Source organism: Eptatretus burgeri, chromosome 10 (assembly GCF_056783735.1).
Source record: "Eptatretus burgeri isolate ZD-2024b chromosome 10, Ebu_testis_v1, whole genome shotgun sequence".
Taxonomy (NCBI): Eukaryota; Metazoa; Chordata; class Myxini; order Myxiniformes; family Myxinidae; genus Eptatretus; species Eptatretus burgeri.
Window position 1 is genome coordinate 60,663,661 of NC_140970.1, and position 23,957 is coordinate 60,687,617.

At 43.4% G+C, this 23,957-nt stretch overlaps 2 protein-coding genes and 1 long non-coding RNA gene across 10 annotated transcripts in view; 1 reads left to right on the forward strand and 2 right to left on the reverse strand.

The window, feature by feature from the left end:
• Positions 1 to 11,791, reverse strand: part of LOC147018676 (dachshund homolog 1-like) — a 100,348-nt gene extending 88,557 nt beyond the window's left edge. For 4 of the 7 annotated variants that reach the window (XM_085898607.1, XM_085898609.1, XM_085898608.1 and 1 more), the window contains exons 1-2: positions 9,621 to 10,572; positions 2,070 to 2,152 (exon numbers count right to left, since the gene is read on the reverse strand). In XM_085898607.1, coding sequence (XP_085754733.1) covers positions 2,070 to 2,152; positions 9,621 to 10,174 — 637 coding nt within the window. In that variant the 5' untranslated portion in view covers positions 10,175 to 10,572. Of the gene's footprint in view, positions 1 to 2,069; positions 2,153 to 4,828; positions 5,090 to 9,620; positions 10,582 to 11,652 lie in introns of those variants that run through there. The other 3 variants (XM_085898611.1, XM_085898612.1, XM_085898610.1) reach the window with 3 other exon arrangements.
• LOC147018680 (uncharacterized) lies at positions 10,457 to 21,296 on the forward strand. Its single transcript, XR_015062489.1, has 3 exons — positions 10,457 to 10,593; positions 14,151 to 14,356; positions 19,165 to 21,296. It is a non-coding gene; the product is annotated as an uncharacterized LOC147018680 (long non-coding RNA).
• The window catches only part of LOC147018681 (LIM domain only protein 7-like), a 158,282-nt gene continuing 145,140 nt past the window's right edge, over positions 10,816 to 23,957 (reverse strand). For both annotated transcript variants that reach the window (XM_085898602.1, XM_085898604.1), the window contains exons 21-24: positions 14,796 to 15,118; positions 14,537 to 14,645; positions 13,023 to 13,131; positions 10,816 to 12,515 (exon numbers count right to left, since the gene is read on the reverse strand). In XM_085898602.1, the coding sequence (XP_085754728.1) occupies positions 12,493 to 12,515; positions 13,023 to 13,131; positions 14,537 to 14,645; positions 14,796 to 15,118 (564 nt within the window). In that variant the 3' untranslated portion in view covers positions 10,816 to 12,492. The remainder of the gene's footprint in view (positions 12,516 to 13,022; positions 13,132 to 14,536; positions 14,646 to 14,795; positions 15,119 to 23,957) is intronic.

Sequence of the window (23,957 nt, forward strand, 5' to 3'; positions counted from 1 at the left end):
CATTGATGATGAAGCAAACATGGAACAGAGAGATTATGTGCCAATGGGTGACATAGATAGTGAACAAATGAGTGCCAAAGATTGAGAACAAATGAATGACACAGATGGCAAACGAATGGGTGACACCGATGGAAAACCAATGGATGACACAGAGGGCAAACAGGCAACTGCCAGGCCTCCCCTGAATGGTGACGCGATTGACCTGCACAAAGTACAGACTATGTATGATACCTTGTTAACAGGTGAAGTGACTGAGGAGAGTGCCTTCTCAACAGATGTCTTAAAGAAGATAAATTCTGCAATGAAGGAAAAAAAAAGACTCCCATATAGGGCTGATTCTAAAATTATCAGTTTTGGCGGCCATTTTGGCGGCCATTTTGAAAAATAAACATGTTCCCCTACTTGGATTTTCGATGACTTTTAGTATGTCATTCTGTAGTATATTTAGAGTGAAAAAACACTTGAATGGTTTATATTGCTATTTGTGGTGGGTATATCCCTAGATTCCCTGGCCTAAGAAGTAGGACATGACTTGATGGACCTGGATAACGAGATATGGCTGCCAACCTATGGTTGTTTTCCATGTTCTGTCCTTTTTTAATGCTGAACATCAAGCAAGGAAGTGGCACGTACAGTACCATTTTTCAAGTCTTTGGTATGACTCGTTCGGGGTTTAAACTGCCAACCTACCACACTCAGAGCAGACACTCTACCAATAACATCATCAAATATGGTTACGAGTTGAAAATGCAGATTGTACTCAGGGTGGGTCCAGGAGGGTTTTCGGAGGTTAAAAAAAAAAATAGCCCTGTGGGTTCAGGATGGGGGAGCACCCCAATTTTCTCCAGGTAAATGTGTATGAGGCTCTGGGAATGATGGGATATTTCAACTCGTAATAAAATACCCCAAATCTGGGGGAATGAACCCGTCTGGAATTTTGGCGGAATTAGCCCGTCTGAAAAGACTTGTTCTTCACCATTTAATCCAAAATAGCCTCAAACAACCCATACTTTGTGTTTCATTTTCAAATTTTAAATTATTTTATATTTTGTGTCCTTTCACTGAAAGTGACCCCAGTATGTATGTTAAATATATACATATATGTTGTTCATCTTTCGGCTGCTCCCGTTAGGGGTCGTCACAGCGGATCATCCGTTATGATCCGCATACTGATTTGGCATAGGTTTTTTTTTTATGCCGGATGCCCTTCCTGACGCAACCCTGGTCACCTCTTACGACACAGGGATAAGGATTGGGCTTCGTCATGATTCCGGGCTGCCCTACACCCTCTCATAACACGGCCCAACGCAGAGCTCCCGTCCTCAAGTGATCCTACAACCCAAGCCTCCGAGTAGCCGGATTACAGGCGCACGCCACTACGCCTGGTATATATATATATATATATATATATATATATATATATATATATATATATATATATATATATATATATATATATATATATATATATATAAATAATGGTGAATGGTCATACTGCTCTTCAAAAAGGGGCACACCAGGTGAAATTTGCTTTGAATGGGAAATAATTTTGTGTGTTTGATAATGTTACCCGAGTACTTGCGAAGTTGTCAAGATCTTTTATGATCCCCATGATTTTGCCAATAAATATTTGGAGAAGAGGATCCCATTATGTACATGGTGATGGAGGTTTAAAATAGACATTTGTATTTCTCCAACCATTGCACCTCCAGTGCCGGTGACACTATATACTTTAATACGAGTTAGAATCCATAATTGCACCAATGTTCTTACAAGCTGGGAATGTTTACGGTGTTTATAAGCATTCAAAAATTCAACCCGAGGTCACCCTTTTGAGTTCAACATGCTGAGAGATACATTTGTAAGCTAAAAATATACAAAGAAATGACAAATGGATACATTTACAGAAAAGGGGAGAAGCCATAAAACAAAAAAAACAGTTTTGAGCATTGCGATTCCAGCAAGCATGTACATCCTTTTAGTTTCATCATGATCCAATAGTTTCTGCTTTTTTAAATTTTATTTTTTTACATGGAAGAGTATGTCGTGTTTACGATTTTGATACAAACCAGAACGAGACGGTGTGCAGTACAATGAAGCACGAGTGGCTCCATCAGCCGGCGTACGTTTGGGAGGACGTCCGGGTCGGGAACTGCATACCAAAAAGAAATGGAAGAAAAGGCATTGACAGAGACATGATCGTTAGCACTCCTCACCTTTCACACAACACCCTGCACCCAGAAATGAAATACTTCCCAAAGAGGAATATGTTTGAGAGCCATAGATCATCCATATAGACAACCAAATATAAACCATGACAGCATGATTTGTTTACTGCCTGGGCCATTTAAAACGACAACATCACGTCAATGACTTTTTCATACTTTCTGTGTTCAGTGGTTACAAGCTCAAATAGGATGTCGTTTTTTACAATACATTCCATAGATGATGACAAAGCCTGCTAAGAATGGTATGGTTTTATGCTGCTTGGTTGTCAACATCACGACATCAAAATTTCGAAAGACCGAGTATTTGGTATATTGTAAGGGATTGCATTCGAATTGCTCTTTCACCATCCTTCTCATCACAATACTTTTTATCTTGCCTTGTCCTTCACTTTCTCCTTCAAATTCAAAAGAACATATCTTTGTATCATGAGAAATTTGGTAACAAAAGCTGGGATTTTCATCTGCAAAGGATGTGAGGATCAATCATTTCAAGAAAAAAAAAAACAGAATAAAAGAATGAAGAACAAACAGAAATGCTCCTGGAGTCAGAATTCAACTTCCAAAAGGTCAAAAGCTTCTGTTGCTTTGAAGACATAATCGAGGCATTAGAGAGAGAGAAGGAGAGGGAGAGGGAAAGCAGAATACGAGTCATTGCATTGAGAACTAGAAGCCTCGGTAGAGCGCATACCTCCGTCAGCCTGATTAGTTTACATTTTGTTTCCCACTAATGGGCTGGATCTGGATTCAGACCTGAACTAAAATTTGTTCTTGTCAGCTAACCAACTCATCCACCAAGTTTCTTCCAAATCTGTCCAAAACGTTTTGAGATATTGTGCTATATATCGTTTTTGGTCTTATCACTTAATGGTGAAGAATCACTTTAAAAATTCTCAGAATCAGATCCGGATTCGGATCTTCACCAAAATCTAGTCATTCGTCCTTGTCACAAACCCAAACTCTCCACAAAATTTCGTCAGAATCTGTCCACATATTTTTGAGATTGTTTGTTCAAAAACAGACAGACAACAGGGGTGGAAAACACAACCTCCATCCACCTTCGGTGGTGGAGGTAATGAGATCAGTCTGGAATAAGTGGAGACAACTATGTGGTGTCATGAAATACAGAAACATTCCATTAGCTGTGAAAGTTTTCACATATAAAGACTACTGTATCAGACCAGTATTGATGTATGGAAGCAAAAAAATGGGCGATGTGGATCGAAGATGGAAAGAGAATGGAAAGGAGAGTGGAGAATGATATGATGGATGAATGGATAGTCTCAGAAAGAAAGAATTACGAGCTCATAAATGAGGAAATGATTAAAAATCAATACTGGTGAAGAAGGACAAAGGACAGGAAGGACAGATCACAAGACATCCTTCATCTAACTAACCTATAACACAAACAACACCGCCTTCCAACGGCAAACAGTAACAGGACAACTTAACCGAAATATGAAGACCTTGATGGAGGTGAAAATGATCTCTCCGACATGAGCACACAGTCCGTGCTAAGGTCTTACATTTTAATAACTAATACCCCACACAGAGATAAAGTTTATTTTACCAAAAATAAGGCAATTCTCTGTACGTATATATATATATATATATATATATATATATATATATATATATATATATATATATATATATATATATATATATATATATATATATGTATACACATATATGTCTCATCATTATAGAATCGAAAACGGCTGTGCCAATCTTCATCAAATTTTGCATACATGCTCACAGTACCCAGGATCAAGTCATAGGCACAAAATAATTTCACTCCCCTCCTCGCTCCCCCCGGCAAGAATGGGCCGATACATGGAGAATAGTGCAAGTGGTTCAACCACTGACCCCTGCCGGAGGGAGCGGGTATTTACACCTATTCCACTCAAGGGAATGGGTGTCACTACTGATAGGGAATGGGTGTTACCAAAAGGTGACACGTCTGTCCGTCCTTGAGCAGGGATGAGGGTAGCGACACAATATTACTACAACTGTAGTTGCATCAAAAATGTTAACTTTCCGGCTGCACAATATACGACTATTTTCAAATGCAATGTGGGAAATTAAAACGTCAATCTAATTGGAGAAACCACATCACAAGGACAGTATGGGTTGAAACATAACTGTCCTCCAACCTGCAAAGATCCATGATGACAGTTTGCACTTTGCAGTCAAGTGAGGAATCAAATCTCGACCAGACAACTCAAAGGCATGAATGCTACTTGTGAGACTTTTTATCAGATTGCATAATTGTGGGCAAAGTACAAAAATGCATCATTTACAGGAAGGAGGTGTATTAGCAATTAGGAGGAGTTAACATTTTGCTGAACTTGAAGAAATGCAACGTTCTGAAATATTTACACAAAGCTTAAAAATGAAACAAAAATATACTTGGGGAAAACAATAAAAATAACAAATTGATGGAAATTTTAACCCGATGTCCTTGTTCATAAAAATACACCATTGTGCAGAAAATGCATCATAAGTGAATTGTTATGCACCCCCCCCCTGTGGATTTGAAACACAAGCGACGTCACAGAATTCCATAATATTACAATATAGTGGAGAATTCAACATCCCACCTTTTATTTCTTGCTTTTCCCATCTACAGAACCAACATCCAGAGGCTGTTCCATCTCACTCTTCCCTCAAAGGCTTCAAAGCAAGGCAGTGCACCAACATCTCTGGTCTTCGCCAATTCTGACCCGTGATCTATATTTATTCCTAACCCAACCATTTATACTTGCTAGTTTCAATGTTTCCTCTCCTCTTTTCCTGTTCATTCATTCCCTTGATGTTTCTCCCAGTGTCAGTTCAAACCTGCTCTTTCATGAGCCTCACTCCTGTAAAGAAAAAGAAAAAAAAACAAGAAGAAATTACAACTACAATGTAGCTCCAAACTTCCACCGATTCTCCACTCATCCTTCACTGTTGATGTTTCACATCGGCTCTGATCGTGGTCTCCTCCCCACCATTAAACGTACTCAAACAAACAATTTGAACTTGATCATGGAACTTTAACCTTTCTTATTCCATTGTTTGTGATCCAATGACTATTTCCACCTTTGGTTTAGTTATCTCTTCTCAGCAGCAGTTTTTAAACTACTGAGAGCACTTTATATGTTAATGTGTGTCCTAATGTTCTCGAGGTAACATTCACACCTGTATTTACAGCTCGGAGGTTGGTGAGATTGACACCACCAAAAAAAAAAACAGAACACAACCTAAAGTACCACCACTTTTGGACAATTTTGGCTTTCTTCCTTGACACCTTCCTCTCCAGAGTCTTCCATGCTCTTCCACATGAAACCAAGTCTTGCCACAATTTTTTTGCATGCGATAGTCTTCACCGACCAACACTGACGTCTACATGCTTTTGATGTGGTAGTTTCGTGTGAGGAGAGAAAGAAAAGGGAAGGAAGGTTCCGTTTGGGGTGGAGGAAGTTGGACAATCGTTTTGCACATCTAATGATGTCGATGTCGATTGAAGAACTCATCTTGCTCATGAAGACTAGTCTCGATCTGCGTCGGCGGACAGGAAGAATGATGGATGAAATCAAGAGGACATCAATCGAGTTATGTTAACCGCCCTGGTAACCAAAGAGAAGCTGACGTTTCAGGCGTTAATCCTTCATTGGAGTTAAAGAGCCCACCCGATATCAAACATTGCCTCAATCCTATTTCCTTCTTTTGCTCCAACGAAGCTCAACGCTTGAAATGTCACCTTCGCCTTGCTTCGTACAGCAGTTAGCACCACCTCATTCAACATTCTGTTGATTTCATCCAATGATGTACTGTATATATGGCATCTGATTAAAAAAAAATCTAAATCTAAAATATATACAAACATGGTATATCACAATATTTGGATTACTATGGTATAGTATACTTGCATTGTTGGGCCGGCAGGATAGCCGAGGCTATAGAGGTATACACACTCACCTCTGAGCCGTTTAGCCGACGTTTGAATACCAACCCACCTATAATTTGTCATCCAGGTGTTTCACAGACAGGGTGATTCATCAATGTGTGTGCACTGCTGGACATTAACTGGATGTCCCGTCTGTTTGCATTAATTGGTGAATGTTAAAGATCCCATGGTGTCCTTGGCAAAGAATGGGTGAGCTATCGCCAACACCCTCGATAATTTTAAATTCCTGCCCTAACGTACAAGGGCACTGCATCAGCAGTACAGGCACACTTCCAACAATGATGCAACCAGCAGCCACAGCCGAATACAAAATTAATGAACGAATACACAACCACAACATTCTGGCTTTTACATCCAACAATACGCTCCTTTCCGATCTTATACTTCCAAAATAACGGTCTAATCGTTTAGCATGTCAATGAATATGCCTGGTGTTGGCTTAATGGTTAGGGTGGTGGGCTTGGGATCCTCGGATCCTGAGTTCAAATCTCACTCTGCTGTTGAATTAATACCAGGTGGGGTTGATTCTGCCTGTCATCGTTCTGAGGTCGGTAGAATGAGTGCCAGCTTGCTGGTATCCTGTGTCGGAGTGGTGACCCGTCCAGGATTGTGCCCAATAGCCAAGGAGACTGCTTAGGTCGCACCAACGCTCTGAATGGACCAGAGTATGGTCCCAATGGATGGATGGATGTTGATGGATGAAATGAATTTTTTTTTGACGATGGTCATCATTTCACCAAACTGACGAGGTGTAACAAACTGGAGAAATGCCAGTGATGAGATCCCATGTATTTACTATTTATTTATCGTACACCACATCTTAATAATGGTGTGAAAGTTAAATATATTTGGCAAATAGCGAAAAGCTGTTAATAGCATTGTTGTTGTTTTTTTTCCAATTTGCAAAACTTATGTTTGACTTGCTTACGTAAAAAAGAATGGATCATTAACTTTCCCACAATTCCACCATATTTTAAATTTCTATATTTGAAGATGAATCATTCCAATTATTCGACTGGACAAAGAATGATCCCCAAAACACAGGTTTACCAGAAATGGCGTACTCCGCACAAAATATAGCGAAAGGGGTTTCTCGGGTTGAATTGTGTAACCGGAGCGATCGCTCGCCCGAGGTTCTTATACCCTGCTATTGATGGGATTACCACGTTCTGCCATGTTTCCACTGAGGATTTAACATCATGCCAAATGACACATCGATGCACTTCTGGAAAAACCAAGAGTGCAGGTGTGGCTTGAGTTTAAAAGTGGGGAAATAGGACAAGCAGCTCAAACTAAATAGGTGGAGACAGAATCAGATGCGAGGAGTGGCTTGGGAAGACAAGACCAATATGTGGACATCTCGGAAATTTTCAAAACGATGAAGGGCATCCATACGATTGATACAGAAAGTGACAAGACCGGGGACCAAGGTGGGGATGGACGGATTGAGAGTAACTGAGAGAAGAGCTAAGCCAGTATCAAGGCTGGGCTATTTCACACAGATAGCCAAAAATGTATGGAATGGTCTTCCTGGGAAGGTGGTAGCAGTAGGGACCGGAGAGATATTAAAATGGATACGTACCAAGAAGCAATTGTATTCTTGCGACAAATATTTTATATTATTCTGTGACCTATAATTCTGGGAGTTCCGTGACCGAAACCTCAAAACTTCTTGAAGTATCGAGAGGAACCGTCTCAAAAGTAATGACAGCGTGGGGAAAACAAAACAGAACACGTACAAGCAAGTGTAACTGTGATCCGAAGTGTAAGCTGGATAATCAGGACAGACCTGTGTCAAGTATTGTGACCAAACAATCCCAGGACAACAGGTACAAAAGTTGCTGCAGAACTGAATCCACATCAAACCCCCATCAATGTCCACAGAATCCACATCAATCTAATCCCCATCGAATACAACTCGTTAAATGCTCAAAAATGGAGTTTTATGACAGAGCTGACAAATATAAACACTCGATTATGAAAATAAATGCATTATCCCGAAAAAAGTAGTTCATGGAATACAAGGCCCACAGATTGGCACAGTGGAAAGATGTAATATGATCAAAGGAGTCCTCTTTCACCCCATTTCCAATAAATGGTAGAGTGTACGTTTGGAGACACCCAAGGATGCCGACAACCAATCCTGACTGCCTTTTACCAACAGTTAAGCATGGAGGAGGCTCTGTAACGATTTGGGAACAATCTAATGGAAATCTTTCGGTCCTATTATAACAGTCTACGGATGGCAGAGTAACCGCTCATGACTACGAAGCCATCCTTCGTGACCAACCGCATCCAACGATACAAACTATGTTTCCTGAAGGTGGTTTCTTTTTCCAAGACAATAATACTCCAATACACTCTGTTGTGAATATTAGATCCTGGTTTGAAGAACATGACAATGAAGTTAAACCTGTTCCGCATTCCCTGCTCTGCTCAATCACCAGAATTAAATATTGTTGAGCCATTTTTGTAATCAATTCTCGAGAACAAGCTGAGGAGTACATTTCTCCCGTCGATGACCCTCAAGGAACTTGAAGCGATCCTTTTTAAAAATTGTAGATCATCCTACCAAAACCTCATATCTCCTTAAAACAGAAATCTATACCACAACCAAATGACATCATAATGCACAAATCAAAAAGTGGGTTACTAATCAATTGATATACGAAGTCCCATTAGTTGGCTAAAGTGTAACTCGGCATGTTCATATTATCGAATACAATCTTCGATTCAAGGGTTAACCGTTCCCTATATAATGTAACCCAAGTGTGAATAGTTCACATTTCAACACCCAAGAGTCATGAGTACCTGAAACAGTGCTCTGACAATGCAATCAAAGCACTTTTTGGACAAGGTGAGATGAAAACAAGACAAAGATGCTTAATTTGGTCTTTAAGAAGGGTCTTTTTCTGGCCGAGGGAGAGGAGACATTGAGGAGATGGCAAAGTGGAAATATTTCAGAAAAACGAGATCACATGATATGGGCCGTAGACTGGTGTTGGCTTAGTGGTTCGGGTGGCGGCTTGGGATCCTAGGGTCCTGAGTTAAAGCCCCGTTGGCCACTACATTAATACACCAGGAGGTTGACTCAGCCTGTCATCCTTCCAAGGTCGGAAAAATGAGTACCAGTGTACTGGTAAGGGGGACACTGCATCAGCGGCATAGCCGCGTCCCAACCAATGATGCAACACACAGAGAGAGAGAGAGACAGAGACAGAGACAGAGACAGAGACAGAGACAGAGACAGAGACAGAGACAGAGACAGAGACAGAGACAGAGACAGAGAGAGAGAGAGAGAGAGAGAGAGAGAGAGAGAGAGAGAGAGAGAGAGAGAGAGAGAGAGAGAGAGAGAGAGAGAGAGATGATATGGGCCGTGAAGAAACATGAGATGGTGGAGCATTGTAGCCCAATGAATGCATGATGGACCTCTGAAATCTTACCCGGCACTTGTGCAGTCCCTGTACAGCTCTTCGAAATCCCGGCGGGAGAGTAACTTGCAGCGGTTTACTCCGGGCTGGATCGCGCCAAGTCGTCTCAGGATGCGCACCTGCTCCACATTGCAAACGATAGGTGAGATGCGCAGACGCTTGAGTTTGGTGTACACGGTGTGCAAACCACCCACGAGGTTCTTCAGGAAAAGTTCGAAAGCTTGCGGTAAGCAAAGCATCTCCTGCCCATGGACCATGAAAGCAGCCACCCTGGCTCCGTGCACACACACCAAGAGGCACTCGTTGTTTGCCGGTGTGTTCTCCACAGGAGATGGTGATGTGTAGCCGCATCGATGCTCCGGAGGGTGCAGCGGACCAAGCTCGGGTCGGGTAAGACCCAAGGGACTCCTGCAGGGCGGCACAGAAGTGCCTGGACTGCGAGACCGTGAATCTCGCCAGGAACCATCGTGGGGTCTCTGTGCCACGGCGGACGTGTCCCTCAACAGCGCTGGAACCACGGAGCTCAGATCGGTGGCGGAAAGTGGAGTTGCATCGGTCATGCTCATGCTGCGAAGACTTGCAATGGAGCAGTGAGATGGATCGAGCGACTTCGATCCTGGATCATCCCAACACCAGACGATCCAAGCAAGGCGGCCAGGGTTGGGCGCGGTTCTCCCTCGGGACCAAAATAAACTTGGAGACCGTTGGGAGGGTGGACTGAGAGGGAGGGAGTGGTGGGGGACCGTATCCTCGTGTTCGTCTAGGGATTCTCGTGCAGCACGTAAAAGAGCGGGAAAGACTCCGAGTGCGCTGGAGAAGTAGAACGAGCAGCGAAGAGGGAAACGATCGTCGCTTTGTTTATTCGCTCGTGTCGCGAAACCTCAGGAAGTCAAATTGGCCAATTATTGTGGAACGCCGGAGACTTCCTCCCGAATTGCAGCAACTCCAGGCCGAAGGACAAACGGCACCGCGACTGCCGCGGACGGTATTAACTGCATGTTATACGAGCGATTGGCGCTGCACGAGAAGAGGAATCAAACTGAGTTCTTTCAGAACACCAAAATCGTTTCCGATATCAAATGTGGTTTATTTCATGGGATGCAGAACATAGAAAGATGTTCATTTGCCAGTGGATGTTTGTGCACTGCAGGCAAACACATTTTAAATATAATTTCCTGCTGTTTTCTAAAAGTCAAGTCTTGTACGAGTGTGTGTGTGTGTGTGTGTGTGTGTGTGTGTGTGTGTGTGTGTGTGTGTGTGTGTGTGTGTGTGTGTGTGTGTGCATACATACATACATGTATACTATACTGTACATATGTAGGACATCCCTTAAATAGGTACCCACATTTATTGATTAAAAACGAGTACACACAAATTTCAAGTTGAATATGGAACAGTTAGAGTAATGTTGGAAGTTTTGTTTTGTACTCAACATGTCAAACTTTTTTCAAGTGAGGTTTATTTTTTTGCGAACGAACTGTTTATGAATTATTTGATTCATTGTTCCACAACAAATGGATTGTCCATGGTGGACCAATTGAATGGCCCCTATTAATATCCCTGGACTTGTGACTGTCTGTGATTTGTACTGTGGGGTTTCATTAAGGATCGAGTTGAGAACACGTGTCCACTGTCCTTGACTGAACCACGAGATCGCATCACCGATGCTGTTCAGGGCATATCCTGTGCTATCGTTCAACGTCTCCTGGGGTCTGGAGGTGTACTGAAAGAAGGTGGACATGTTGAGTACTAAACAAAACCTCAAACATTACTTTAAGTGTTCCATATCCAACTGGAAAGTTGTGTATTCGATGAATAAAAAATGAGTACCTGTTTAACGGACACCGTGTATTGCAGGTAGTTTCTTTTGTCTCTCGACCCCTCATCTCATCTACACTGACCTACTCACGAAATTAAGCATCATGATACAAACTGCATATATTCCTGAATGTTTATGCTGTTTGTATGTATGTATGTATGTATGTATGTATGTATGTATGTATACGAGGGGATGGGAGGATGGCCGACAGGTAGACACACTCGCCTTCAAGCTGTCCAGTTTGGGTTTGAATCACAATCCGGCTATAAACTGTCACCCTGCTTTCGAGCATGCCGGGCGATGCATCATCAAAGTGTGCGCCGTTCGTCAGAAGGACATTAAGCCGGAAGACTCATTCACGAGCACTTGTTGGTGTTGATGGATGCTAAAGATGACACGATGTCCTTTGCAAAGGGTAGGGAAGTTATCATCAGGATCTTGAAAGAATTAAAAATTCCTGCCACAGTCAAACGTCAGGCCTGGTGAGTGAATTCCACAAATACTTGGGTCACAACCACACCTACCCCATAGCTCATCCAACAATATGTTGGGGAGAAGTGGAGCAGAAGGAAGAAGACAGGGAAGAAGAAGGTACATATGTGAGATGACAACAAGGCAAGCATTGTGTGTGTGTGTGTGTGTGTGTGTGTGTATGTATGTATATATATATATATATATATATATATATATATATATATATATATATATATATATATATATATATATATATATATATATATATTGACTGTACATCTGTTATCTCAAAGGTTAAACCAAACCATAAAGAAATATGCTGCAATTAAATTGTCATATATGGGCTGCAAGTGCCTCTATTATTGAACATATTTGGTGACAAAAAACATCAATCATTCACATAGCTACATAGCTCCACCACAGTTGAGCATGCCAATTGGCACAGAGTGATGGTTATAAGTCCAGGGATGGAGGTAACATTGCTGGGAGTGAACAAAGCACCACAAGAATCAGCACCATCAAGACTGTGCTGCCGATGAACGCCTGCAAGGAGCACCACATGTGCAGTGCTACACTCAGGATTCCTCAACATCATACTGTGCTGGTTCGAGCAACTGCGCAAACACACACACACACACACACACACACACACACACACACACACACACACACACACACACACACACACACACACACACACACACAATCAGTACTCTCTGAGTGACGGCACAACCGAAAAAAGGCCAATTTTGAGCCTTCATTTAAACAACTGACGACGGAGTCGTCACAAGAATATGAGAAACCCTCCCACCACTCGTCCCATTGGTTCAGTGAGCCTGAAGCACAGTGCAAGTGCAACAAAATATGCATCATGATTCTAACCTCATTGGCTTCACAAACATCTCATTACGCTTCGTCTTTGTGGACATGATTAATTTGTTGACCTTTAAGGGCCAAGTTAGACACGGCAACAATTGTCCCACCTTTTCAGGCCGACGAGCCACAATCCAGATGACATGGCCCGAAGCTGAACTCAGAGCACATCATGACAGATTGATCTCAGATTGGCAAAAATACCACCAGTGATGAAGACCCGACATGCTGTGCAATTATGGTCATACCCTCAATGTTGCTGTCCACATCACAGGTTTTGCATCGCAGACTGCCGTCTTGTAATCGCACATCCGTCCCTTCATTGCACGGTGCCAGTGGCTGCCCGCAAGCATCACACTGTAAAAGTACGCGTCATCACCATGAGCATGATTTCTTTGAAAACATTTTGCTTCAAACAATACACCTTGTGCATTGTGGGTAACGGATAAACAGTTACTGCACCATTCTGGACCATCACTCTCCGAACAGACAAGCATCTGACAATGACAAATTAGAGCGTTTCTCGGTTTAAAAAATAAATTTTAAATTTTTTTTCTCACTTTTTCTCCTTTCAACATGAATATTCCAATTAATACGTTCCATTTATGTCACCATAATACAAGCTCAAACATATAACACCATACATAATCTTACTATAATAAACATAGGTTGTGTGGCTGTCACTATGTCACTTTTATTTACTTGTCGATTGGTCGTGGCATTGACCATTTGGGTGTAACATCACTCTTCGTGTCCGTTGTTATCACATCTATCCATGTCAACAAGCAATGGTCTATCTAGGACCAAGGTGATGCAGCGTCCACCACACACTTTCTTCACCTTGCGACTCATCGCATTCTTCTCGCTTCTTCCATCTATTGGTGATTACTATATTGATCACATTGCTGTCCTTATTCATCAGCAAGCAAGAGTCCCTCTCGGTGGTGCTGCATCTAAAGTGCATTTCCAATAATATGCCGCAGCTTGCCCCCTAAAGGTGGGCAAAGAAGGGTACTCCCACCCAGAAGGTGGGAATTCAATGCTGGTAATAATAATGGAGGCCCATACTCTTTGGAGCATTTATGAATCGAGAAACGTTTCTGGGAAAGAACCAATCCTGGACAGATCACTACTCTGTCACAGGATACTCCAAAAGTGGCACAAATTTGGAATTTATTCAGGCTGCTGGCGATAACATGCCTCCTTGAAAAGGATACTGTGGGATCTAGCTTCCATCAACGCCCAATGCTGGCAGATGGGTCATTCCAATGGACAACGCACATCCTGCATGCGACATACCGGGATGACATTTTATAAATGGGTTGCTATTTTGCCTCTAAACTGTCTAACCTGGGTTTGAATCTGGTGTTTTGCAGGTATGGCGAGGCATCAATGTGTGTGCCATCCCTCGGATGGATGTTAAGTGAGAGGACCCGTCACTGCCAGCACTGGGGGCGTTGGTGGACGATAAAGATCCCACATTATCCTTCGCAAAGAGTGTGCCAGTTATCGCCAGCACCTCGAACAAATTACAAATTCTGACACAGTCAAATATCCTGCATCAGAGTGGCGACCCTTCCAGGTTTGTAACCTTGCTTAAGAAACTGCTTTGGCAGAACCGCCATTCCGCATTGAACATGGTACCTCCATATTATACTGGATACAACCTGATTTATCCTTCCACAAAATAATCCTGAGACTCACATTTCATCATGTGTGACATACAGAGCGTATCCACAATGGCAACACGAGAATAACTCACCTTAAAACAATTCACATGGAAACACAGGTCCAAGGCCTTGATAACCATAGCAGGACCTTTTACAACAGGTTGAGCACAAGTAGCACAAAGTTGATGCCCAATCAGCATTCTGGAAACCACAGCAGGTAGAGGCATCAAATCAGAGGTGTGAAGCAGGTGTCACAATGAAGGGGTGGAATGAATGGGTGAGAACAATGATCATTGCCATGTGCAGATAATGAAAGGCACTGAAAATCTACAGGGATAACACCTGACTCACTTGCCAGTTTGTACTGCCGGACCCTGGTGCAACGCACTGCTTTTTTCAGCAAGACGGCTTTCAGGCCTTCCCTCCACGTTACTTCCCTCCAGGTCCAAATCGCAATCCTCCGTTTGCACCGATGGCTCGCCGTTTCTTCTTCCTGTTCCTTCCACGAGATCGAAATCGGTTTTCAGGTCGTTGCACTGCTCTTCCGGTTCCTCTTCCAAAATTCTTAAGTGGGAGTTATTTTCAGATAAAGAGCTTGGACTTGACGGCATCGCTGAACCTTCTCCAACGCTCCTTATGCTTGGCATTGCTGTCTTTGCCAGGATTTCGATCTCCTGCAACAACAAATAAGTACACTGACCTTACATGCTACTTCATTAATTTACCTCCACCACCAAAAGTGAAGGAGGTTATGTTTTCACCCCTCTCTGTCTGTTTGTGTGCGTGTTTGTCTGTCCACTCACCTCCAGCCCAAACCGCTCAACCGATCGTTCTGAAATTTTCAGAGATCAATGTCACCGACCTTGCGAGGGTTCCGCATTGAAGTTTCGTAAAATTCGGTCGACCCAAAAATGTCAACAAAGGTCAATCGGCCAATTTGAGCCAAATTTTATAAAATCCTCAAATTTCATCCGATTGACTTGAAATTTGAAGACCATTTGGATATTTGGTCGGTGAACTCAACGACGTATTAATTTTGAGGTCAATATAGACCAAAAGGTCAACAAAGGCCAAATTTCTAAAATCCTCAATTTTCATCCGATTGACTTGAAATTTGAAGACCATTTGCATATCAGGTCGCTGAATTCAAACACCTATTAATTTTGAGGTAAACATAGGCCAAAAGGCCAATTTGGGGCAAATTTTCTAAATCCTCAATTTTCATCCGATTTAGTTGAAATTTGAAAAGGATTTACACATCAGTTCACTGAATTCAACCACCTATTATTTTTATCGTTACCACCGGGCGTAGTGGCGTGCGCCTGTAATCCGGCTACTCGGAGGCTTGGGTTGGAGGATCGCTTGAGGACGGGGGCTCTGCACTGGGCAGGGTGTAGAGCAGCCCGGAATCATGGCGAAACCCAAATCCTGATCCCTGTGTCGTAAGAGGCGACCAGGGTTGCGTCAGGAAGGGCATCCGGCGTAAAACCTGTGCCAAATCAGTATGCGGATCATAACGGATGATCCGCTGTGGCGACCCCTAACGGGAGCAGCCGAAAGATGAACAACAACATTATTTTTATCGTTACCATTGGTGAAAAAGGTCAACATCGACCAAAATGTCAACGTAGGCCAAATTTCTAAAATCCTCAATTTTAATCCAATTAACATGAAATCTGAAGAGCATTTGCACATCAGGTCACTGAATTCAATCACCTATTATTTTTGAGGTAAACATAGGCCAAAAGGCCAATTTGGGCCAAATTTTCTAAAATTCTCAATTTTTATCTGATTGACTTGAAATTTGAAGAGCATTTCCATGTCAGGTTGTTGAATTCAACTTCCAATTAAATTTTAAGGTCAAAAGGTCAACACAGGCCTACTTTCTAAAATTGATAGATAGGGCCAAAAACTAAATATATCACTATATCTAAAAAAAGTTGTGGACGAGTTATGACAAAACAAGGTGGATGAGTCGAATAGGTGACAAGAACAAGCGGATTGGATTTTGGTTCGGATCCAGCCCATCAGTAGGATACAAAACGTATACTCTTCCACCTGGCAGAATGGTACTCCATCTCTTCTGGATCTGATTTTGACAAATTTCCCTGACAATATCTGCTGCTCTTCCTTCGCTCCAATTGGTTCTTCTGACCACGTCCTTGTTAAAGTGGACATCTCTCTGGCTGTTATCAGAGAACCACCTCACCGCCGTCGAGTCTGGCATTTCACTCAAGCTGACTGGCAGGGTCTCCGAGCAGCCATCAAACTTACAGACTGGTCTCCTATCACTACTTTCTCAAACATCAACTCATCCTGGGAATTCTTTCAAAGAAACTTGCTCTCCCTCATGCACAGATTTATCCCCTCTCGTGTTCAGTTGTCTTACCCTTCCTCCCGCCCTTGGTTTACTGAAGCTTGTGGCGAGGCAGTTGTCCTGAAACAACTTGCCTTTGCCTCATGGAAAGCAAACCCAACTGAGGGCAATCTCAGTTCTTTCCACAAAGCTCGGAACAAGTGTGTATCTACCCTCAGGAGAGCCAGAAAACAACATCTTTCTCATCTCAAGTCTGAACTCTCAAACCTCTCTGCCTCCTCAAAATCCTGGTGGCGTTTAATCAAATCTGTTTCTGGTGTATGTTCCCCCTCCATCCCCTCCCTTACCTCAAATGGCCGCACTGCTGATTCCACACGTGATAAAGCTGAATGTCTAAACTCGGTGTTTGCAGCTAAATCTTGTGTCCCAAACCCATCACTATCTCTACCCACTTTACCCAGTCGCACCCAACTGTCCCTGGACTCTGTATCCTTTTCTCCTGACAAGGTGGAGAGCTTGCTTTCAAACCTCGAGTCAGATTCTGCAACCGGTCCAGACGGCATCAGCCCACGTGTCCTCAAAGCCTGCTCTTCTGCTCTTGCTCACCCTCTCTCTGTTCTATTCACCCTCTCATTTGCCCAAGGTCATCTGCCATCTGCTTGGAAATCTGCTAACATCACTGCCCTGCATAAAAAAGGTGCAAAAACAGATCCCTGTAACTATAGACCAATCAGCCTTCTCCCAATCATCAGCAAGGCTATGGAATCCATCATCGCTTCAGACATGAAATCCTTCCTCTTCTCCAATGGCTTGATTTCCAATCATCAATTTGGTTTCAGACCAGGTCACTCTACCCTAGATATGCTGCTACTGCTCTCCCATCAATGGATGGAGGTCCTCAATGCCAGACAGGAAATCCGAGCCGTATCCCTGGACATATCACGTGCTTTTGACACAGTCTGGCACCCTGCCCTACTCACCAAACTCTCTTCCCATGGTATTCAAGGCCATCTCCACTCATGGCTCGCAGACTTCCTCTCCTGTCGCAGTCAACGTGTGGCCCTAAATGGAGTTCTTTCATCCCCTCTTCCTGTGCAGGCTGGAGTTCCTCAAGGTAGCGTTCTGGGCCCTGTTCTTTTTCTGGTTTTCATCAATGATCTCTCGGACTCTCTGGAAAATCCTCTATTTCTCTTTGCCGATGACTCCACCCTCTGCCGTACCATCTGTCATCCCTCAGACCGGCAAGCAGCAGCTTCTTCGCTCACTGCAGATCTGGATAAAATCACAAACTGGTCCAACACGTGGAACATGTCTTTCAATCCAGACAAATCTCACACTCTCACTATGTCTCTTCGAAAGGACCGTTTACAAAACCCCCCCATCCACTTTCTCAACAATCCTCTGGAAGAAGTCTTTTCTTTCAAGCTTCTGGGTCTCACTATCTGCCATGACCTTTCCTGGGAAAGTCACATTTCCAACCTTGCCTCAAAAGCCAGTCACTCTACCCTCCGGGAATCCTCCGTCGTGCAAAGTCCTTCCTCGGCCCTCTTGAGCTCCTGACCACTTACAAAGCTTTTGTCCGTAGCCTGATGGAGTACTGCTCTCCCCTCTGGGCTGGTGCTCCTGCCTCCCACCTTTCTCGACTTCACGCTGTCGAAACCAGGGCTTTTAAGATCATTGGCATCTCCCGCAATGAAGCTGAGTCTTTGGGCCTCTCACTCAATCACCGCAGGTTGGTCGGTGGTCTTTCTGTCTTCTACCGACTCCTCTCCAGCCTTGCCCCCCCTGCTCTCTCTGTGATTTGTCCCAACCACATTTCCACAGGGCGCTCAAGGTCCGCCAACAACCCCCTTCTGGTAAAACTACTAAAATCACGAATCACTGCTCATCTTCACTCTTTCATTCCTCTTTTTTCCCGCCTTTGGAATAAACTTCCTCACTCTATTCTTTCCCATTCTTCCCTCCAGGCTTTCAAAACAGCTGTTCACCACCACCTCTTATCTTCCCCCATCCAAATCCTCGATCTTTTCTACCCCCGATAATCCACCCAAGCCCACTTCCTTCAATTCTCCTGCTTTCCTTCCTGAAAGTCCCTTTAATGTCCATCTTCCCCTCGCCATGTTCCCCGTCCCATCCCCATCCCTCTCCCTTCCACAGTTCACCTGTGTCTGTTCCCCAATGTTTTGTCCGTTCCACTCCCGCCCCTCTTGTCTCATGCCTCCTTGCTGTGAGTTGTGTGTTAGCTCTCATACGAGCCTCGACCAAGGTATACAAAAAAAAAAAAAAAAAAAAAAAAAAAAAAAAAAAAAGAAGTATGTGCTTTACCGAGTACAATTGTGCTTTATGCTGTTTTGCCAAATTGTCACTCTACGAGTAATTTTTCATTTGTCTGTTTGTGTGCAGGATATCTCAAAACGTTGTGGACTGATTCCGATGAAACTTGGTGGACACATTGGGTGCGTGACAAGGAAGAATTGAATCGATTTTGATGAAGATCTGAATCTGGATCTGGATACGATAATTATTTAATTTTTAAGTGATTCTTCACCATGGAGAGATCGGGCCAAAAACGATGTTCATCCATCCATTAGGACCATACTCTGTGCAGAGCATTCGTGCTGCCTAAGCAGTCCCCTTGGCTATTGGGCACAATCCTGGACAGGTCGCCACTCCGACACAGGATACCAGTAAGCTGGCACTCATTCTGCTGACCGTGGAAGGATGACAGGCAGAGTCAACCCCACCTGGTATTAATTCAACAGCTGAGTGGGATGGGATTTGAACTCAGGATCCTAGGATCCCAAGCCCACCACCCTAACCATTAAGCCAACACCAGGCATAAAAACGATACATTGCATGATATTTCAAAAATGTATTGGGCCCGACATGTTCTCATGGATCAGGCATTGCGTGGTGGAGGTATGTGCTCTACTGAGTGCCCTTCTAGTTCAATGGTTGTTTCTACTCAATGTGAGAACCCCAAAAAACACAACTTCATCCGTGCAATTTAACTTTCCAATCTACTTACCGTCATGTTCCTATTATTGTTTACCAGCAAAACTACCAATCCCCATTGATGGGAAAAGCAGGCAAAAGCACCAGTCACGGGAAAACTTTCAGGTAATCTCTCAATTTCAATGATTTAATGGGCTTTAAAAAGGTGAACTGTGATGCACTCTTGGTTTCACTCAGAGCCATAGCTCTGAGCCACTTATATCACCCACTATGAAATGTTGGTGCAATATTGGGTGGTGGAGGTTCGATTTGTCCAAAAACAGGGCAAAATATCTTGCTTGCGAAATAAAATTTGGCATCAATGTTATGCATGCTTGTTCACCCGTCATTTCAAAAGTGAATGTTGAGCTTTGCAATGCAGCGTGGGAAGCGGTGCTGTTAACGGGAGACAGACAAATGCATGGACAGACAGCACGATTTGCAATATATTGTTACGGATCTGGAAACCATAAGCATTCAACATACAGATGTCCCAAGAGTCAGTTATTCCGTTAAGTATATGTGAGACAGGTCCCTTACTTTTGTCTAGTGGGAGAATCAAAGGTGTGCGTTGCGACGGTTTAGGTAGGTTATATCTTCAAACCACAAATCCTCCAACGCCACATCCAGCGGACCATCCAGCCTGCTACTGAGCGAGCGCTTCGCTCGCCCAACCCGAAACCCACCCAGGAAGGGAATGCCGTAGTCCCCTGTCCAATCGAGGCGGCCAGTGACGTGTGCTTCACCGAAACCCCGCCCAGGAAGGGCATGCCGTGGAACCCTGTCCAATCAAGGCGGAGAGTGGCGTGTGCTTCACGGAGCTCCACCCCGTACGAAGGCTCTTTTGTTCCCTTTCGTGGGTATTAAAGAGAGGGGCGCATCTGAAGAAAGAGGAGAAGTGTGAGAGCTGTGTGGATCCAACGAGAGTGAGAGGAGACTTCGTCACCCGTCTGACATCACCGCCACTGCCAGGAATACAAGTCGGTTGCACGCCGTCTCCCTGGCATTCCACGGGGAGAAGTGGGTCCTGTTGCGACCCTGATCTCTGCCCGGGGACTCCGTCTGCTCCACGCGGGTTCCTCCACGGACACGAGCCCCCGAGACGGACCACCATTGACAGGTGCCGCACCGCGGAGCACCCCTACCTCCAGCGTGCAGGTACCCCGCCAAACTGCGACCCCCAGCTTGTCTCTCTCAGAGCAGACGTTGCCAGTCTAAACGAAATCAAGTGTTCGAGACTATTAAATATTAAATTTAAGTTTATTTTGGATTTCTCTGAAGTTTCTAATTAAACGTTATTTTAGGTCACAATGCTAAATGGAGGATTTTCTTTGATTAAATGATCGTCTTGTTCGAAGACTTTCAGTACAGGTTAATGTTATTGGCAATGCTGAAATGGTTTGTTCATCTTTGTGATAATCCTCATACTCTGTCACAGAGTGTCGGTGCTGCCGCAGCAGTTTTCCTGAACAAGGGTTACACTGGTGGTTTGCCATTGCCTTTCCAGCAGTAGTTAAGGCAGGAATTAGTAATTTGTTCATGGTGCCACCGATAGCTCACCCACTCTTCGCGAAGGACACCGTGGGGATCTTTAACGTCCACCAACTAACACCGGCAGATGGGACACCTGTTTAACATACATCCGAGGGTCGGCATACACATTGATGAATCACCCAGTCTGTGAAACACCAGGATGACATTTTACAGCTGGGTCGGAATTTGAACGCAGGCTAAACAGCTTCGCGGCGAGTGTGTGTACTTCCAGGCTATCATGTCAGTCCAGGTCGTATCTTAACGCATTGTTAAACAAACCGATTCCATGTTGTATTTCCATGTTTAAAATGTATCTCGATTGGTATCATGCTCTTCTTCTGGTTGAATGCTGAGCTATGCCTTTTCAAATTCAGTGTGGGAGGGAAGCGGCTGTCAAAAACGGGAGACAGACAAACGCACGAACTCGCAGACAGACACCACAGTTCGCATCATATAACAGATCACCAGCCAAAAATTATGGAATTTTTACCAAGGTCTACACAACTTATTCACACATTAATGACTATGTGGTCGCCCACATTAATTAGCAGGAGTAAACCAGGTGGGGGTACAGTGATGAATCCCATTTCATATTAATAACAAGCAAATACTAAGTGTCATCACAAGAGATAAAAGTGGGAGCCTGTACAGCCAACACAAGCATTCAAGGTGGTGGTTAAAAGTTGATGAACAAGATTTCAACAAGACCATTGTTGGAAAACAATACAACACATTTAACTCTTCATGCTTCATGTATCAGACACGGTTCGGGTTTACTGATCAGGTGGTCTTCAAAACCCTAGTTCTGCACAAGAACCAGATACGCGGTCCACAATTGTGCCACGGATGTCAAGACAGAGCTCTAGATCAATGGGGAACATTATGTGGTCCAATGAACTTCTTCTTACATTTGACAAAAACCACATGATTCATCGGAGTCCAAATGCATGACACCAACAGTTTTAAGTGGTTCCCACCTGTAAGACTGGGTATCATCCAGTTATCATCTATGGATGATGGTCTACTCGATTAGGTTCCCCTGAAGTACCGAGATACTTCAATGGTTTTGGCTGCTGATACCATGACCTGTGATAATTAACATGGTTGATCTCACTCATTCTGTCAAAAGATTTGGTGACTTTGGCAAAACAAAGCAAATTTGTCGCTGAATATGGACATTGTAGTCTGAAATAATTCACCTGCAAAGACAACTTGGAATGATGCTTCAAAGTTAATTTAAAAAATTCCTTGAAAATGGAGGAAAGTTGATGGCTAGTCATTGGGCTGGCAGGATGACTCAGAGATAGCGACTCGTTTTTGGCATCTTTAATCTGCGTTATATTGCCGGCCTGACTACAAAATGCCATCATGGTGATTCACAGGCAGGAAGTTGCATCAAACGATACCCCAGCTCATCCTTCAAAGGGGAAGTTGATCTGGCAGTTCGTCTCACACTCCACTGGCAATGGCAGATTAAGGGGGGGGGGGGACGGAAGGGACAGTCGCCTGGGGTCGAAGCGAAGAGGGGGGCCCATGCAGTGGTGGATTATCATTGTAATTAAGAATTATTGTAATGGTGTAAGCCATGATTGTGCTCACCTGGCGAACAAAAGAAAGAAAGTAGTACAATTGGCAGTTTAGTGATCTCCCTATTTGGTACTTTAGTCATGTATTCTGGCATCTTAATCAGTCTTGATCATTATGAAAATATTTGCGAATAAAGAGTATCCTCCCTCATCCCTCGACTCCCACCCCACCCAATACTAGATCGTCTGAGAACATATCACTGTTGACGTAGTTGTGTATGAAACGCAAAGTGGATATAGTTTGTAAGAGAAGGCTTTTTTTTCTATTTTCCTGATTAAATTCCAAGCAGGATTTGCTATGGTATGTAAATAAATTACATGTTTTAACGGTGTTGGGTTTTATCCTGAACCAATGATGATAAAAAGTTAGTTTATCCAGTTTTCTATTTTGCTGGCATCTTCAACAGAGCTTCAAACCTCACACAAACAAAGTCAGCAGAACTGAGAATGTACCAATTCCTCCGAACACACACCATCGCTAAAACATTTCCAAACATTGAAATAGTTCTTGGGATATATCTGTCGATGATGGTATTGAATTGCAGTGTAAGAGCGTGAGCGGTCCTTCTCGAAACTAAAACTCGTCAAGGATGAGGTCAACAACCGAATGGGACAAGATCGACTGAACAATCTTAAGGCCCGGTCACACCTTGACGTTTTAGCCAGCAATGGCAACGTATTAAAATGTATGTAAAACGCTGGCTGCCGTTGAACTTTTGATGTTTTTTTTTAAGATTCGGACGTATTCATAACGAGTTGGTCGTATGCATAACATATTAGTAACGGACACAGAACGTTTCGTTGTGTTATAGATAACTCATACCAACGAATGCTGAACCTGTTGTCGGTTTACGACGTTTACGACTCATACCAACGAATGCTGAACCTGTTTACGACGTACTCGGCGTATGACACACGTTCCGCATGCGATGGGGATAAGTTTTACACACGATATGTGGACGCTTACACACGTCCACTAAGGCTACTTATAAGCTACTCATAAGTCGAAACACGTTGCGGTAATGTCTTTTTTACGCGAAACTTATTTCTAACTTGTGTTTGACGTGCTTTGAACCAATTCTT